The sequence below is a fragment of the Mobula birostris genome, chromosome 1 (genome assembly GCF_030028105.1).
Source record: "Mobula birostris isolate sMobBir1 chromosome 1, sMobBir1.hap1, whole genome shotgun sequence".
Taxonomy (NCBI): domain Eukaryota; kingdom Metazoa; phylum Chordata; class Chondrichthyes; order Myliobatiformes; family Myliobatidae; genus Mobula; species Mobula birostris.
In genome coordinates, this window is record NC_092370.1 from 132,865,946 (window position 1) to 132,883,959 (window position 18,014).

The following is an 18,014-nucleotide window of genomic DNA, read 5'->3' on the forward strand; positions in this document are numbered from 1 at the left end:
TATATGGACAGGAAAGGAACGGAGGGTTGTAGGCTGTGTGCAGGTCGGTGGGACTAGGTAAGAGTAGCGTTTGGCACGGACTAGAAGGGCCGAGATGGCCTGTTTCCGTGCTGTAATTGTTATATGGTTATATAAGTCAATAGCATCATAACATTTTACGTAACATTTGAATATTAAACACACAGCACATATTTTCCCCGTATGAACATATAAAATCATTGCAACACACCAATATCGCTGAATCAGTGGGAGCCCTGGGCTTGTTTCCCTGCAACAAGACGGTCCCATCGAGAGGTGATGGGAGACAGCGATACTCGAAGGGGGTTCCTTATGTCGTCTATTCCGCAATTTAGTTTTTGTTGCATTCATTGCAGAAAACTCCGCTTCGCAGAAATATGATGTTGGAAATGGAAGCAATGTTTTCAGTGCTTTCGTGGCTATCTCAGGATATTTAGCCTTGACTTTGATCCAGAATGCCGGCAGAGATGTTATGTCAAACATACTTTTGAGCCCGCCGTCATTTGCAAGCTTAAGGAGTTGATCTCCTTCCCGCGCTGACACAGATGACCCGCGGGTCATGACCTCACATGCGTAATGGCTCAACAGAGCGCAACAGGGAATGAGAAAAGGTGCAGCTGACTCATATCACCAAATCGTATCTTTTCCTCGCGGCCCGGTAGCACATGCTTTGCGGCCCGGTACCGGTCCGCGGCCCAGTGGTTAGGGACCACTGGTTTAAATGATGCGCAAGCCAGGGCAGTACAACACAGAGAGCGAGCTGTTGTCCACGTAGCAAGTTTCCCCTCTGATAAATCTAAAGGAATGGCAGAAGCCGATACATTTTGGCACCAGCAGCTTCACAGGAGGTGCCAGTTCGCATTGAACTCAATGTAGGACTGCCTTACAGACTCCAGCTCCGGATTTTTCCACAGGGTTTACTCTTGAGTCTTCCCCATGAGTGGGTATAGCTGTAAGGCAGCAGGGGCTTGAGATCAGAGTTTTCCTTCTCCAAACGCAGCTGATGAGCTCCATCTGCCCAAAGTGTATGGTTTTAAGGTACCAATAACCCGCTTTTGCCGCTTCTCCTGTCAGTAGAAATGGTGCGGCCTGGCTTAGTAGCTAAGCCACACATGAAGGCCAGGAGTTGGACTTAGTTGTCAGAGGCTATTTGAATTGCACGCCATTGGCAGCCTTTAATAGGTAGTGAGGGCTTGTTTTCACAATACTACCGACTGTCACAACCTTAAGCATGTCAAGTACCTACATATTTATTGAATCTGGGATGTAACTTCATAACCACAGGTTTTCTAGTTCAATATGTGGTAGTGCTGGAAAGAGTATAGAAGAGCTTTATCAAAATGCAGCCTTCAATGGAGGGCTTCAGGTAAAAGGGGAGATTGGGCTGGCTGGGGTTGTTCTTACTGATGCATAGGAGGCTGAGGGATGACTTCAAAAAGGCTTGTAAAATTATGGGGGATATAGACAGATGATGTTATCACAGTCATTTTTCAAGAATAGGGGAGTTTAAAACTGGGTTTAAGTTGAGAAGAGAAGTATTTAAAGGAGGTCTCAGGTCAATCTTTTTCACACAGGGGATGGTGGATATATGCAGAACAAGCTGCTGGTGGAGGTATTGGATCCAGTTACAATCAGAACATCTAGAAAACACTTTGAAAGGTACATACTGTAGCTATGTGGATAGTAAAGGAACAGGGGGTTTAGGTTAAATCTAGGAAAATTGGGGAGAGTGTGGGCAAGTCTGCTGTATGACTCTATTATAACCTTTAATATACTGCATCCTTTTGCCTGATTGAGTATTTTGCATTAGGATAAACAGAAAACTCAATACTATCTGGTAAAAGAGTAGGTCCCAATTGGTATTGAATTTATTACTCATTAGAATAGTTTCTGTGAGTGTGATAAATTGGCAAAAATTTTCATATTTGTAACATTCAGCAGATAGTGCAACTATGTCCACAAGATGGATGATAAGGATGAGAATTATTTGTGGATATCAGATATAATGTGCTCATGGATTTTCAGATGAAGACTGCCAGCTCTGTCCCCTCAGCTCCTTCATCTTTTTCTTCTCATCATTTTTAATTGCTCCAATGTACCAGCCATCTCTGTTTGACTCTGTAACTTCCCTCCCATTCCTCCCCCGACTCATGTCATCCAATTAGATTCCAACTCCTGCCAACTTAGCGAAACCACCCTGGTTTCTTTGGCTGTGTAAGCCTAAGGAAGACAACCTCCGGCCCTGACAAACTGGTGAGATTGAGGTGTGCTTGATCCCAGCCCAAACCCCAGTTTGTGTGGATGCTGTGTCATTTGCTACCCTGTTACAAATTAATGCCACGAAATAACAGAGTGCACTACATACAATTAAAGGAATTATATTTATGAATCTTAACTGAGGGGTTAGTAAAGAATAACAAAAAGAAAAGGTCCCATTCTAATTGAACAGTCAAACACGCACAAATTGGAACTCATCTTGAACTTCTCTGTCACTCACACACTGGATCCTCAGTCAACATGAAAGCACACACCACCTTCCAAACGTTGTTTGCAATCCATCTCAAGCAAACGGGTCTCCCACTGGATTGTATGCTACGACCGGTTCTCCCCAGCATCGTTTCCCTTCACCTCCTATCGAACAAAAGCCCCAAGCCCAACCTTATTGTCCTTCACCAGGAAAGCCTCCCGCTAATTGGATGGCACATATTTCTCATCATCGCTTATCTTCAACAATAACCTAAACAGGCTGACAGCAGAACAGACTGCTCTTACAGAGCTGCTAAATGAAATACCTACAGCATAACAGTAAAGATGTGAACCAGGCCATTACACTCTCCCCACACCATAAATAGTCATGTCCTTATGGTTTTGAAATAATTTGTCATCCTGTCATTAATAACTACATTTTCAAAGGAATTTCATGATGTCAGAACCTCCAATTCATTCTTAAATGGTAGTGACATATCTGACCAGGTGATAGTCGCAACCCTCTGTTCCACTGGTGCTACATAGACCAGCCTATCTGGGGATCTCCTGACTCTTTGAGACCTCTTTATCCCATCATCTACATCTTCAGTCACTTGTCTGAGCTCAGTTTCATCCCCAGTTACTTTAGAGCCCAGCCCCACTTCATGGTCCAGCTATAAGCCTGCTTAAGCACTGCTAGTCCCCCCCCCCACCCCCTCCCCCATTTCACCTGCCTCAGCATGAGAAATGTTGGGAATCTCTTCCTCAATTATTGTGGAGTTGGCAAAAGGTAGCATACACCACACCCCCATTTCCTCATCCTCCGGGTCTGTATCTCATTCAAGGGCAGCCACCAGTTTAATCCTTCTTGCTGCTGGTTCTTCAGTCTCACCACATTGCTGCAGAGTCCTGTTACTAAGTGTAGGGTCCAGGTCAGATTCTGGGTTAACACACACCTCTTGTCCCAGAGGTAGAAGCTGGTTCCAATGGAGAATCTTGACAGGACCATTCCCATCCTCTGGTTTCATCCAGAAAACTGATACATATAGCATTTGACTCTGGCCACCCAGCAGTTAGCCAGCTTATGCTTCCCAGGTAGACCCAAACTCTTGCTGAGGACACGGTCTCCCAACATGAGTTGGGAGAACCTAACCTTTTGATCATACCTCTGCTTATGTCCTTGATTCTGCTTGGTAGTCAAGACCTCCGCTAATTCATAAGCCTTTTTCAGCTCCCTTCTCATATCAGACACATACTTCAGATCAGTTCTCCCTTTATCAGCCTCACTCGTGGGTATCTGGTAATACATACTCCTCAAGTCCAGCCCAGTGCAGCCACACGCTTCCTCAAAGGCAGCTCGGAACACAGGGTGAATGGACAATGTTTTCAGAAAGCTCTCTTCAGCTTTCTCCAGCACTAATGTATCAAGGACCTCGGCTACTCCCACATCTACCTCCAAAATTTCTAACTTCAATGACAAGTAACTATTGTACGGATAGTCATCTCTAGCGCAAATGAAAAATGCATCAAGTACCAGTTGTAATATGAGCGGTACAGCAGAGTAATCCAAGAGCCAGTATCAAGTATGTCTCTAGCATAAATACCCACAATCCGTAGCAATGCACTAAGCTTGGCCCCAGTAAGCCTTCAGGAATAGGGTATTTTGCTTTAGGACGTTCCTTGCTCTGTTGCCACCAACTCAGAATGCTCAGCCCTCACTGGAGGATTCATTAGACCTACATCAGACCACTCCTTCTCCTCGCTCAGCAGAGACAAGAACAATGTGTCATTAAAGTCTTCATCCCAGTATGGGAAACTCGGCTTCTGATTCGGCATGCTCACCGTCACTCCCCTACTCCCGGGGAGTACGGACAGCTGACGGCCCCCCTCTCCCGGGGAGTACGGACAGCTGACGGCCCCCCTCTCCCGGGCACCAACTGTACCAGGCAGTTCTACTGCCGTTATGTCAGTGCTAGTCTGAACTAGAACAAGGTCTTTGCCCGCCATTTTATCAAGCCTTCGCTCCACCCCTGCAGCATCAATAACCACGTATCATGATCACTTTACTGACCAATAGTTTAACACAGACTTAAACAAACCCACTGCATCATTGTTCAGGGCAATCATATAGCATTCAATGAAATCGATCCCAGACAAGCCCCCACAATGAAACCGCCCTGGTTTCCTTGGCTGCGCAAGTCTAGGGAAGACACCTCCAGCCCCGCCAAGCTGGTGAGATTGAGGTGCGGTCGATCCCAGCCCAAACCCCGGTTTGTGTGGATGCTGTGTCATTCGCTGCCCTGTTACAAACTAATGCCACGAAGTAACAGATAGTGCACGGCATACGATTAAAGGAATTACTGTATATTTATGAATCTTAACTGAAGGGTTAGTAAAGAATAACAAAAAGAAAAGGGCCCATTCTAATTAAACAGTCAAACGTGCACAAGTTGGAGCTCATCTTGAATTTCTCTGTCACTCACGCGCTGGGTCCTCTGTCAACGTGAAAGCACACACCACCTTCTGAACGTCATTCGCAATCCATCTCGAACAACAGGTCTCCAACCGGATCGTATACTACGACCAGTTCTCCCCAGCGTCTTCTCTCTTCATCTCCTCTCAGACAAAAGCCCCAAACCCAACCTTAGTGTCCTTCACTAAGAAAGCTTCCTGCTAATTAGATGGCACACATTCCACATCATCCCGTATCTTCATCAATAAACCAAACAGGCTGAAAAGCAGAACAGCAGCTCTTACAGAGTTGCTCAATGAAATACCTACAGCATAACAGTAAAGATGTGAACCAGGGCATTACATTAACAACAAGTAAGATTCGAGCAAGAGGTGACGTTATGCTCCTGCACCATCACTGCATGATCACAACTTACCACCTGAGGGCTAGAGGCCAGCAGATCAAGTCTAGTCAGCTGTAAGATAGAATGTTTTTCTTCAGAACTAATGGAACTAGGGTTTGGAGTGGGAAGAGGGTTATAGATAGAGAGTTATTCAGAATTTATGAAGTTGAAGAAGTCAGAATTTATGAAGTTGAGGAGAGGAGTGGTGACAGCAGATTTGCCAGTGATGAGAAAATAGCTTGAACAGGATTTAGTTCACTTGCCTTCAATACAGTAACATCAGCAATGTCAGTCATATCAGGGGAGAGGAGCAACACCTCATATCCCATATCGGTTTCTCCTTCCGGTAAAAAAAAATCACCACTGTCCCCACCGACCCTTCCTTCCTCTATTCCTTAGTTTGACCTTTTACCTCTTTTCCCCGGCTATTACTTCCTCCTGGGTCCCCTCTTCCTTCCCATTCTCCTGTGGTCCACTCTCCTCTCCTATCAGATTCCTTCTTCTTCTTCCTTTCCTTTCCCACTCACCTGGCTTCACGTATTACCTTCCATCTATCCTCCTTCTCCTCACCCACCCCTTCCTTTTTATTCTCGCATCTTCCCCCTTCCTTCTCAGTCCTGATGGAGGGCCTTGGCCTAAAACTTCGATTATCTATTAATTTGTGTGCGTTGATTTGGATTTCCAGCATCTGCAGACTTTCTCGTTTTCTATAATGTCCACAATTGCCTCTTACTAAGAACTACAAGTGCTATTTTATCAAAAGTGATCTTACAACTAATTTATCACTTTAGGATTATAAACTTGTTCACTTGGAACATAAGTATCAAGCCTCTGAACCTAAGAGCCATAATTTTATAGGTTATTTATTGCTTCATGAATGAATTTATTTGTCTAATACATATATCATGATAAAAACAAACTCCTCTGCAAAACTTTGGTTATAAGCCGCTCCATTTATATAACAGACTTTGCAGAGAAGAGATATCCTGGGTTGGTCTAATATACAGTTTGCAGGTGGAATACCGACTTCTGCTAATGTAGTGAAAATGGATGTTTGCGTATCATAGAAGGAGAAGGTCTTTTTCGGTGTACTTTACAATTTAAAGGCCTTTTTCTTGCTCCTTAACAATGCTGGACTGGTTTGCATTACTGACACTTGTTGTGTATGAAGGCACTTTGCTACTTTCACCAATTTCATAGAACATAGAACATTCCAGCGCAGTACTGGCCCTTTGGCCCATGATATTGTGCTGATTTTTTTAACCTACTCAAAGATCAGTCTAACCGTTCCCCTCCACATAGCCTTCTGTTGTCCTTTCATGCATGTGCCTGTCTAAGAGCCTCTTAAATGGCTCTAATGTACTTGTCTCCTTCACCAATCCTGCAGCTCAATGCATCCACTTACCACTCTGTGTATAAAAAAAGCTGCCTTTGACATCCCCCCTATATTTTCCTCCAATCACCTTAAAGTTAGGCCCCCTCATTTTAGCCATTTCTGCCCTGGAAGAAATCTCTAGCTATCCTCTTGATCTATGCCCTTTATCATCTTATACACCTCTATCAAGTCATCTCTCATCTTCCTTCACTCCACTGACAGAGATTCTCGCCGTTGATAGTAATGGCTTCAGTGCCACTCCCCAACCCATTACCACCGGCCGTTCAAGCTATTCTGCCCAGCAATCCCCTGATTTAATCCAAGCCAAGTCACGGGACAATTTACAATGACTAATTAACCGACCAACTGGTACGTTTTTGGACTGTGGGAGGAAACCGGAGCACCCGGAGAAAACCCACACAGAGAGAACGTAAAACTCCTTACAAGCAGCAGCAGGAATTGAACCCAAGTCACTGGTACTGTAAAGCGTTGTGTTAACCACTACGCTATGAAACCCTGCTCTATTGTTTTTTTTCCACTGGAAGCATTTATATTTGAAACTGAGGGAATTAAATGCAGCATCTCCAAGTTTGCAGATGACACGAAGCTGGGTGGCAGTGTTAGCTGTGAGGAGGATGCTAAGAGGATGCAGGGTGACTTGGATAGGTTGGGTGAGTGGGCAAATTCATGGCAGATGCAATTTAATGTGGATAAATGTGAAGTTATCCACTTTGGTGGCAAAAATAGGAAAACAGATTATTATCTGAATGGTGGCCGATTCGGAAAAGGGGAGGTGCAACGAGACCTGGGTGTCATTATACACCAGTCATTGAAAGTGGGCATGCAGGTACAGCAGGCGGTGAAAAAGGCGAATGGTATGCTGGCATTTATAGCGAGAGGATTCGAGTACAGGAGCAGGGAGGTACTACTGCAGTTGTACAAGGCCTTGGTGAGACCACACCTGGAGTATTGAGTGCAGTTTTGGTCCCCTAATCTGAGGAAAGACATCCTTGCCATAGAGGGAGTACAAAGAAGGTTCACCAGATTGATTCCTGGGATGGCAGGACTTTCATATGAAGAAAGACTGGATGAACTGGGCTTGTACTCGTTGGAATTTAGAAGATTGAGGGGGGATCTGATTGAAACGTATAAGATCCTAAAGGGATTGGACAGGCTAGATACAGGAAGATTGTTCCCGATGTTGGGGAAGTCCAGAACGAGGGGCCACAGTTTGAGGATAGAGGGGTAGCCTTTTAGGACCGAGATTAGGAAAAACTTCTTCACACAGAGAGTGGTGAATCTGTGGAATTCTCTGCCACAGGAAACAGTTGAGGCCAGTTCATTGGCTATATTTAAGAAGGAGTTAGATATGGCCCTTGTGGCTACGGGGGTCAGGGGGTATGGAGGGAAGGCTGGGGCGGGGTTCTGAGTTGGATGATCAGCCATGATCATAATAAATGGCGGTGCAGTCTCGAAGGGCCGAATGGCCTACTCCTGCACCTATTTTTCTATGATCATTAAGATTGACGATCAAGAAGCCCTATCATTTGTATGCAGCATTTTGTTTGTATGTGATAGAATTTTATCAAAAATCTCATTGCTAAATATGAGCATGTATGAAACATAACTGCAGTTTGCTTCCAGTTTTATCTTACAGCCTCCGTGTCTTTGTTGCATGACTGTGTTGCAAGGCATGCATCACACTTAAAAAAAAAGTTGTGTGCATAATTATTCCAAGTGGATGAGGTTTGCTAATTGTACACTGAAACACACATAACTGAGGAGTTGAGACCTGCAAGATGAAGGCATTCATTTTCTTCTGAGTGGACTCTTCCACCAACTTACTCTATCGTTGGCCTTGGGTTGCCATACCCATCCACCCTCTCACCATAACTACACCTCACCCCATCTGATTATATACCCATTCAGTTGAGTCCTCAAAGGTTTTTAACCCCTGGTTTCTTCTTCATTAATTGATGCCTTCGGTCTTGCTCACAGTAGTCTGCATCAACCAGAGAAGCCACACACAAAACTGATCCAAGCTTCCTCAGAGTCACTGAACAACTATTAGACTGAAATTTTCTACAGCAATAAATGACTGAGTTTAAAAGATCAAAGAATGACATTTCTAATTGACCCAAAAATGTGTATGTTCACAGCAAGCGACAATTTTAAAGTGAAAGACTAGATCAAACCAAGTTTGTTCTAATTGTCAAATAATGAATTCATTAATGAATTTGACATGTCGAGCCATGGCTTTCTTGACTGTCACAATGAGGTCACTCTCAGGTCGGAGGAGGAACACCTCATATTCTATCTAATTAGCCTCTATCCTGATTATATGAATATTAATTTCTCTAACTTTCAGTAATATTTCCACCTCACACTTCCTTCTTCTTCCATTCCCAACTCGAGCTCACCTCCTATCTCTTTTCTTCTCTTCTCCTGACCATCCCATCCTCTGGTGCCCCTCCTCCTTCCACAATACACAATCCTTCCCCATCAGATTCCTTCTTCTTCAGCCCTTTACTTCTTCCACTTACCACCTCCCAGCTTCTTACTTCATCCCCCCTCCCTGACCCATCCACTTTCCCACTCATCTGGGTTCACCTGTCAACTTCCAGCTTGTACTCCTTCCCCTCCATCCACTTCTTTTATTCTGGCTTCTTCCTCTTTCCTTTCCAGTTCTGATGAAGAATCTCGGCCCAAAACCTCGACTGCTTATTCCTCTGCATAGATGCTGTCCGATCTGCTGAGTTCCTCCAGCATTTTGTGTGTGGTGCTCTGGAATTCCAACATTTGCAGAATCTCTTGTGTTTGTGATAATGAATTTGTGTTGCTTAGAGTATCATTCCTACCTCATCAAATAATATTTCAAGCAGCTTGTTTGAAGATCGTATGACCAATGCATCTAAGTAATAGACTTCTTGTTAAATGGGCTGATTAATTTTCAGTTCATAGAAAGGTTTGGCTACACCCTAAGTAAGTGTCAAATGGTATACTATGAGCCACAAGTTTCCACTGTACCTCCTACCTGTTGACAGCTGTGCAACCCTGTGTGAACTTCATTGTCATGTCAGCTGGAGAACATCTAAATTGAGTAAAATTCAATCTAAATGTATTAAAAACTATTACACTTAATTTGACCATCTTTTAATGGAAGTGTCCCTCATTTTAACTATTTGAAACATTGGTTTACTTAACTAATCTCAGGCTCTGGTTAAAAGGAACACAGGCTTGACAGAGGTGAGTACACATAGGTCTCAGAATATGTCAACACTAAACTTCCTAAAGTAGTGCCAAACTAAGGCCTCCGTTAAGTCTCAGCTCAGATTTAGTTGCCTTTGGATTGTTTAATTTTTAATTTTTTTTGAGTTTCATAAGGATGGTTTTGGAAACAGAGAGAAGAGTCGGGGCATCACAAACACAGGAAAATCTGCAGATGCTGGAAATCCAAAGCAAAACATACAAAATGCTGGAGGAACTCAACAGGTAGAGTTCGGTGTCAGGTTAGGGTTTAGGGACAGGGATGTAAGAGAAATTGGAGATCAGGCTGGAATCTAGGTCTCCACTCCACATTTGAAGACCAGCAACACAGGTGTGGGACATTGGTGACGGGCAGAGAGTGGACAAGGGGCCACCACCAGGATCAGCAATTTTTTTGGTGGATTTCAGAGTCAGTGTTCTGTGTGAGCGGGAGAAAATACCTTCCAATGCCCCTTGGGTTTGAAAATTGGTGAGACTGAAGTTAGAGGCATTGTGTCCAGGGTCCCGTCATTGGCAAGTCTGGAGATCATGGCCTAATATCCGGTGATTGACGTGTCCTGGGGTCAATGCTCTGGGTCGAGGGACAAAGGTCGTTTTGAAAGTCCAGAAGCTGAAGCTCACTGGCTGGACCTGAGTCTTCCAAACTCTGCGAGTCCACTGAAGACGTCGAAGGTCCTGCAGGTCCTATAGGTCCCGTCCATGTCGCTGGAGGTTTTTCCTGGGATTTAAACACTGTGTATGTGTGTGGGTGGGAAGATTTTTGCTGTTGTTGCTTTGTTGTTTGTTTTGTTCTGTGATGCTCTGCCAAATATTGTGGGCTTGTTATGTTGGGGCTGGAAAATTTGGCAGCATTTGCAGGCTGCCCCCAGCACAGACTCAGATATGTTGCTCATTAACATAAACAACACATTTAACTGTATGTTTCAATGTGCACCTGACAAATAAACTTGAATATTGAAACTCGAAACAGCTGATTTGTATATTATAAATGCCACAAGCTACAGGTGTGTTTTGCTGTTAATAATTCTATTTAAAATTAAAATAAGTTCTCCGGTGAGCAGCAGAGTGTAATGCTCTCACATTTTACCATGTGCTTTCTTGCAGAACTGGAGGCAGAAGAATGGTGTAAGCTTCTCTCTGTTGAATGCTTAGGATCCAGACTCAACGACATCAGTTTCGGGGAGCCTGATCTTTTGGCAGCTGGTGTTCAAAGGGAACAAAATGGTAGGTTGATGTGTTATATTACTTTCTGTACTGAATCAGTGAGAGTAACATGTTATTCACATTTTGATCTCAGTGCTAAAATTGATGCATAAACGCATTCTGCTGAAGCTGACCACAATCGTATTATTGGAGTTTCAGCCTTGAGAGGGAGGACCTGCAAATATTCAGGTTTAGTTTTAGTCCAGTTAATTAGTTTGAGATCCGTGACAGAAACATTGAACTTTGCCAGTGCTTTGCAGTGACTTCAAAGGTCAATATAAATTTATTGTCAAAGTACATATATGTCACCATGTACTATCCTGAGATTCCTTTTCTTACAGACATTCTCAGTGGAACAAAGAAATACGATAGAATCAATGAAAAGCTACAAACACAGATTGACAAACAACCAATGTGCAAAAGAAGACAAACTATGCAAATATAATAAACAAATAAATAAATGGCATTGAGAGTGTAAATTGTAAAGAATTTGAAGGTGATCCCATAGGTTGTCAAATCAGTTCGGAGTTGAGGTGAGTGAAGTTATCCACGCTGGTTCAGAACCCTGATGTTTGAAGGGTAATAACTGTTCCTGAACCTGGTGGTGTGGGCCCCAAGGCTCCTGTACTTGCTTCCCAATGGCAGCAGGAGAGAACATGGCCTGGACTGTGAGGTCCTTGATGATGGAGTCTGCTTTCTTGTGGATGCACTCAATATTGGGAAGGGCTTTACCTGTGATAGATTAGGCTGTATCCATTACCTTTTAGCAGCTTTTTCATTCTTGGGCAGTGTTGTTTCCATACCAGGACAAGACGTTTACCACTGTTCATCCTTAGAAGTTTACCAAAATTTTAGATGACATGCCGAATCTGTACAACTTCCAAGAAAGAAGTGCTGCCTTGCTTTCTTTGTGATGGCACATATCAGCTGGTTCCAGACAGACCCTCTGAATGATAACACCAAGGAATTTAAAGTTACTGACCCTCTCCAACTTCGATCCTCTATCAGCTCTTTGATTTTGCTGACGTGAGTGAGAGGTTATTGTTGTGGCACCATTCAAACTGCTTTTCAATCTCCCTCCTATATGCTGATATGTCACCACCTTTGACTTGGCCAACAACAGTGATGTCACCAGCAAACTGAAATATAGCATTGCAGCTGTGCTTATCCTCGCAGTTATGCACACAGTATAAAGTGAGTAGAACAGGAGGCTAAGCACAGAGCCTTCTGAACTGACTGGGGTCTGCAAGTAAGAAAATCGAAGATCCAGTTGCATACAAGGTGTAAAGGCTGAGGTACTGGAAGTTATTGATTAGTTTTGAGGCGATGATAGTGTTGATCTCAAGAAGAGCAAGTGCAGCAGGCACATAGAAACAACAGCTCCTGCAGGTTCCCCACCAAAATGTGCATCCTCCAGACTTGGAGCTATACAATTGTCGTATTGCCATTGGATCCAAGTTCCTCATCCAGCAGCACTACGCAAGTATCTTCATCAGGAGGACTGTAATTCTTCAAAGCAATGGTTTACTGTTATGTAACTTCAAAACGTTAGACTAATTGAAAGAAAGACACTAGAGTGAACAACAACTGAACAGCTGGACCATGTCAAGGCCCACACCACCACGTTCAGGAACAATTATTTTTCCTCAACCATGAGGCTCTTGAACCTGATGAACTTCTTTCATCCCGTTAATAAACTGTTCCCACAACCTATTGACTCAGTTTCAAGGACTCTTTATCTCATGTTCCTCATATCTATTGCTTATTTATTATTATTATTTCCCTTTTTTGGACTTACACAGTTTGTTGTCTTCTGCAGATTGATTGTTTGGCCACCCTGTTGGGTACAGTCTTTCACTGATTCCATTGTGTTTCTTGTATTTACTGTGAATGCCTTCAATAAAATTAATCTTATGGTTGTATATGTACTTTGATATTAAATTTATTTTGAACTTTGAATGTCAATGCAATTTTATGCATTAAATTGCTGCCACTTGATTGGTTTATTAGATATTTGCATTATCAAGCAGGCGTAAAGGTGTACCTAATAAAGTAGCCACTAACATAAGCTATATGTTTTCTGCCCTAGTAACTGAGGGACTGAACTTCATTAACCTACTTTTATCTGTTCCTCTTAGAAGAGGCTGCTGATGCTAGAATCTGGATCAATAAGCGAGATGCTGAAGTAACTTGACTAATTTAGAGGGATCTGTGGAGGAAAACGGACAACCAAATGAAAGGTCTTGATGCAAAATATTACCTGTCCATCTCCCTCCACAAATTCTGCCTGACCTGCTGAGATCCTACAGCATCTTGTTTGTTGCTAGTTGATCTTCTATGTGTTTCTGCTGCCTTTTATAAGGAAAAGTCCTTTTCATCTAAAACTGCACAATACTCCACGTCTGCACAAAAGCCCTCAAGCCATTATCTTGGAATGTTGCAGTTTTGTTTACGTGACTTGTTTCTGCCATTGAATCTATTGTACACCCTAGAGGTTTGACCATCCAATACAACTACCTTACGTTGCCTTGGCACAAACCTTCTCCCGTCCCATCTCATCATATTCAGTCAACCCAATTCCCATTTTCTTTCTTTCTTGTGTGTATATTGTTTCATATTATAGCCTAAGTTACTGTGTTCTATACGTGTATTATGTGTAATACGAGGGGTGATTGATAAGTTCGTGGCCTAAGGTAGAAGTAGTCAATTTTAGAAAACCTAGTACATTTACTTTCCTACATTTACACACTTAGTCCAGCGGTCGTGGAGCATGGACTTTGTAGAAGCTGGTGCTTTGGGCCTCCAGAAGTGGTCCACAGCAGGGGTGATTGATAAGTTCGTGGCCTAAGGTAGGAGATGAGTTATTAACTTCAAACTTTCTGCATTTTCACTCAAAGAGTTGTGCTGCACATGCATGCAACAAGAGCTGTATAACTCATCTTCTTCTACCACAGGCCACAAACTTATCAATTTACCCCTGCTGTGGACCACTTCTACAAAGAAGGGATCCGTATGCTCCACGACCACTGGACTAAGTGTGTACATGTAGGAGGGGTCTATGTGGAAAAATAAAAATGTGCTAGGTTTTCTAAAATTGACTCCTTCTACTTTAGGCCACAAACTTATCAATCACCCCCCCCCCCCCCCCCCATACTGTATTTTACACCCTGGTCTGGAGAAATGTTCTCTCATTTGGTGGTATTCATGTATATGGTAACAATTACAATAAACTTGATTTAACTTGACTTGACTATTCAACCTTGAGTAGCCAGCCATTGCTTTAAGAGTTACAGGTGACAGATAACCAAAGCCTTAACCGCTTGAGGCTCGCCCCACATTTTGCACCGTGGCATATAGTCAGATTCAGATTTATTGATCACATGTACATTGAAACATACTGCTAATTCCATCATTTGTATAAACAACTGACACAACCTAAGTATGTACCAGGGGCAGCCCACAAGTGTTGCCACTGCTAACTCAGTATGCCCACCATGTATGCAGAACAACAACCACTACAACAACAGAACAACAGCTATTAAACAACAACAGCAAAACAAGCCCCTTACCCCAATCCCACACACAGAGACAGTCCTCCAAACCCAGGACAGGCCGTCAGCGGGCCTTCAGCCTCCTGTGCACTCTTGATTATTGGAGTGAGAGGTGCCCTTTTAATACTGAATGATGTCAACTCGATAGAATGCAGCCCTACACATTATACCTAATTGGACTGCAGATACAATATAACATAAAATAATGTGACATTATCCACTTTGTAGGAAAAACAAAAGGGGTGTAGTTAAATGGCAATCAGTTGAAAAATACTGAAGAATAAAGAGACCCAGATGTGCTTATTAACGAGTTACTAAAAGCAAACTTGCTGTTGCACCAACTAATTAAAGAAGCAAATATATGTTGGCTTCACTGAAGGAAACTTTGAGTACAGAAACAAGGATATCTTGTTGTAATGGTATAGGGCCTCAATGAGGCCTCTCCCAGAGATTGTGCATAATTCTGGTCCCCTTATCTAAGAAATGATGTATAACCAAAAAAAAGTCTGGTGAGTGTCAGTTCTGTGGGTGAAAATGGATTGTTAATGAGAGAGGTAAGACAAGATTTCATACTGGTTTAAGCCTATAGAAGGTGACATTAACTCAAATAACCACACATTACAACAGTGGTGTGCAGAAGAGCATCCCTGAATGCACAACACTTCGAACCTTGAAGTGAATGGCTTACAACAGCAGAAGACCACAATTGTTCAGAAATCAAGTACAGGAGGTACCCCAATATTGTGGCCAGTGAGTGTACACTTCACAGAGGGGTGGCAATGAGATTTCTTTGACTAATTCCTGGAATGGTAGGAAAGAATGAGTCTACTAGGCTTCACCAGAGCTTTGAGAAATGAGAGGAGATCCAACTAAAACATTCAAGATTCTGACAATGCTTTACAGGCTAGATGCAGGGAGGATATTTCAAGGGTGTGTGGGTGTAGATTCAAGTCAAGTCAAGTCAAGTCAAGTCAAATTTATTTATAAAGCACATTTAAAAACAACTCATGTTGACCAAAGTGCTGTACAAACCATAACAGATAGCTAAAACCACAAATACAAGAAACACAGATATAAACAACAAGGCACACAGTTTATAAGCACAAAATAAACAACACATGAGCCTAGGCACAAGCCAAAAATCAGCCACATCAGGAACATTCAAACTCTAGTGAATAAAGGTAGGTTTTGAGCCTGGACTTAAAAGAGTCAATGGAGGGGGCAGATCTGATAGGGAGGGGAATGCTGTTCCACAGTCTAGGGGCTACAACAGCAAAGGCATGGTCACCCCTAAGCTTAAATTTAGATCGTGGGACAGCCAGAGCCCCAAGTCAGCCGACCTGAGGGACCTGGAAGTTGAATAAGGGATTAGAAGGTCTGCGATATAGGAGGGGGCCAGCCTATTTAGGGCTTTATAAACAACAGGAGAACCTTAAAATTCATTCTAAACCGTACTGGTAACCAGTGGAGAGAGGCCAGGATAGAAGTAATATGGTCCCTCTTCCAGGCACCTGTCAGGGGCCTGGCTGCGGCATTCTGGACCAGTTGCAGGCGGGACAGGGACGACTGACTAATCCCAGTATACAGGCAGTTGGAGTAGTCCAAGCGGCAGGATATAAGGACGTGGATGACTTTTTCGAGACCTTTGAGAGAGAGAAACAACTTGATTTTAGCAATAGTACGAAGCTGGAAAAAACTGGCTTTTACTACTGCATTAACTTGCTTGTCGAACTTAAAGGCGGAATCAAATATCACACCAAGGTTTTTGACATGGGGTTTGACAAGTGTGGACAGGTTTCCAAGACTCTGATGGAGTAATCACTCTGATGGAGTCAGGGGGGCCAAATAGGACAACTTCAGATTTGCCTTCATTCAGCTGTAGGAAGTTTTGTGCCATCCAACACTTTATGTCCTCAAGGCAGTTCATGAGGCTGACTAGATTGGACTGGTCGTTTGGTTTCAAGGGGAGATAAAGCTGTGTGTTGTCAACATAACAATAGAAGGAAATGACCAGTCCAATGTGTTTTTGAATGATTTGGCTGAGGGGAAGAATGTATATAGAGAAAAGAATGGAACTAGGATGGAACCTTGTGGGACCCTGCAGGAGAAACTAGCTAGAGAAGAGGAAAATTTGCCTATGCTGACAGAGAAGCTTCTATGTTTGAGGTAGAACCACATCAAGGCAGTGCCATCAACACCAACCCCATACTGGAGACGGTCCATTAAAATGGCATGATCCACAGTATCGAATGCTATGCTGAGGTCAAGAAGAATTAGGATGGCAGAGTCACCTGACTCAGTAGAGAGGAGGAGATCATTGTACACTTTCAACAGGGCAGACTCTGTGCTATGACAAGCCTTAAAACCTGATTGAAATCTTTCCAAGATGTTGTTTTGGCGTAGGTAGGGCAGCAATTGACTAAGAATAACCTTTTTGAGAACCTTTGACAGAAATGGTAGTTTAGAAATAGTTCTGAAGTACTAGGTAAGGTGGGATCTAAGTTGGGTTTTTTTCAGGAGGGGCTGGACTTGAAGCAGGTTGGAACGGTACAAGTGGCCAGAGAGTTGTTGATAACAGAGAGGACGCTGGGACCGGCTATGTCAAAGACATCCTTCAGGAGGGCAGTGGGGACAATGTCAAGGGGGCAGGTTGCAGGTTTCATGGTGGAAACAATCTTTGTAAGGGAGGGTAGCGTGATGGGTTGGAAACAGTCCAGTTTAGATGAACAGACCAGTGAGACAGTTAGGTCACGGGTCAGGGGGGAAATGTTCATTCTAATGTCTCCAACTTTGCTAATGAAGAATTTTAAAAAAGAATTCAGGATATAATTACCTCTTATCCTGAGGCAAGATATCTAGGACAGAAGCTAGGAGAAATTTCTTCACAAAAAAGGTGGTAAACTTGATGAATTCTCTGTCAAAGATCAAAACAGAGTTAGATAGATTTCTAGTCTCAATGGCATGGGAGAGAATGGGATTATTGCAATGGATGATCATGGACATATTGAATGTAGGAGAAAACGCAAAGGGCCAAATACCATACTCCTTCTACTAATTGTCTATGTTTCAAACAATAAAATTTATGCCTATTTGATGAAGCTTTAATTACTTGTTGGTGTTATTTGTCAAAGTTGTGCATTTACATCGTATAATCCTGGAGAGGTCATTACATGCCCCAAATGTTAAGCAATATGGTAAGATAAAGGAATATTTGTTGAATGATGAATAAAATGTGCATGAAGTAGGATATAAAACAGCAGTCTTTGATCTGTTATTACC

General features: G+C 43.0%; 1 protein-coding gene across 2 annotated transcripts in view; it reads left to right on the forward strand.

Moving 5' to 3' along the window:
* Nucleotides 1-18,014, forward strand: part of dok6 (docking protein 6) — a 605,271-nt gene that overhangs the window by 436,076 nt on the left and 151,181 nt on the right. For both annotated transcript variants that reach the window (XM_072273010.1, XM_072273075.1), the window contains exon 4: nt 11,086-11,205. In XM_072273010.1, coding sequence (XP_072129111.1) covers nt 11,086-11,205 — 120 coding nt within the window. The remainder of the gene's footprint in view (nt 1-11,085; nt 11,206-18,014) is intronic.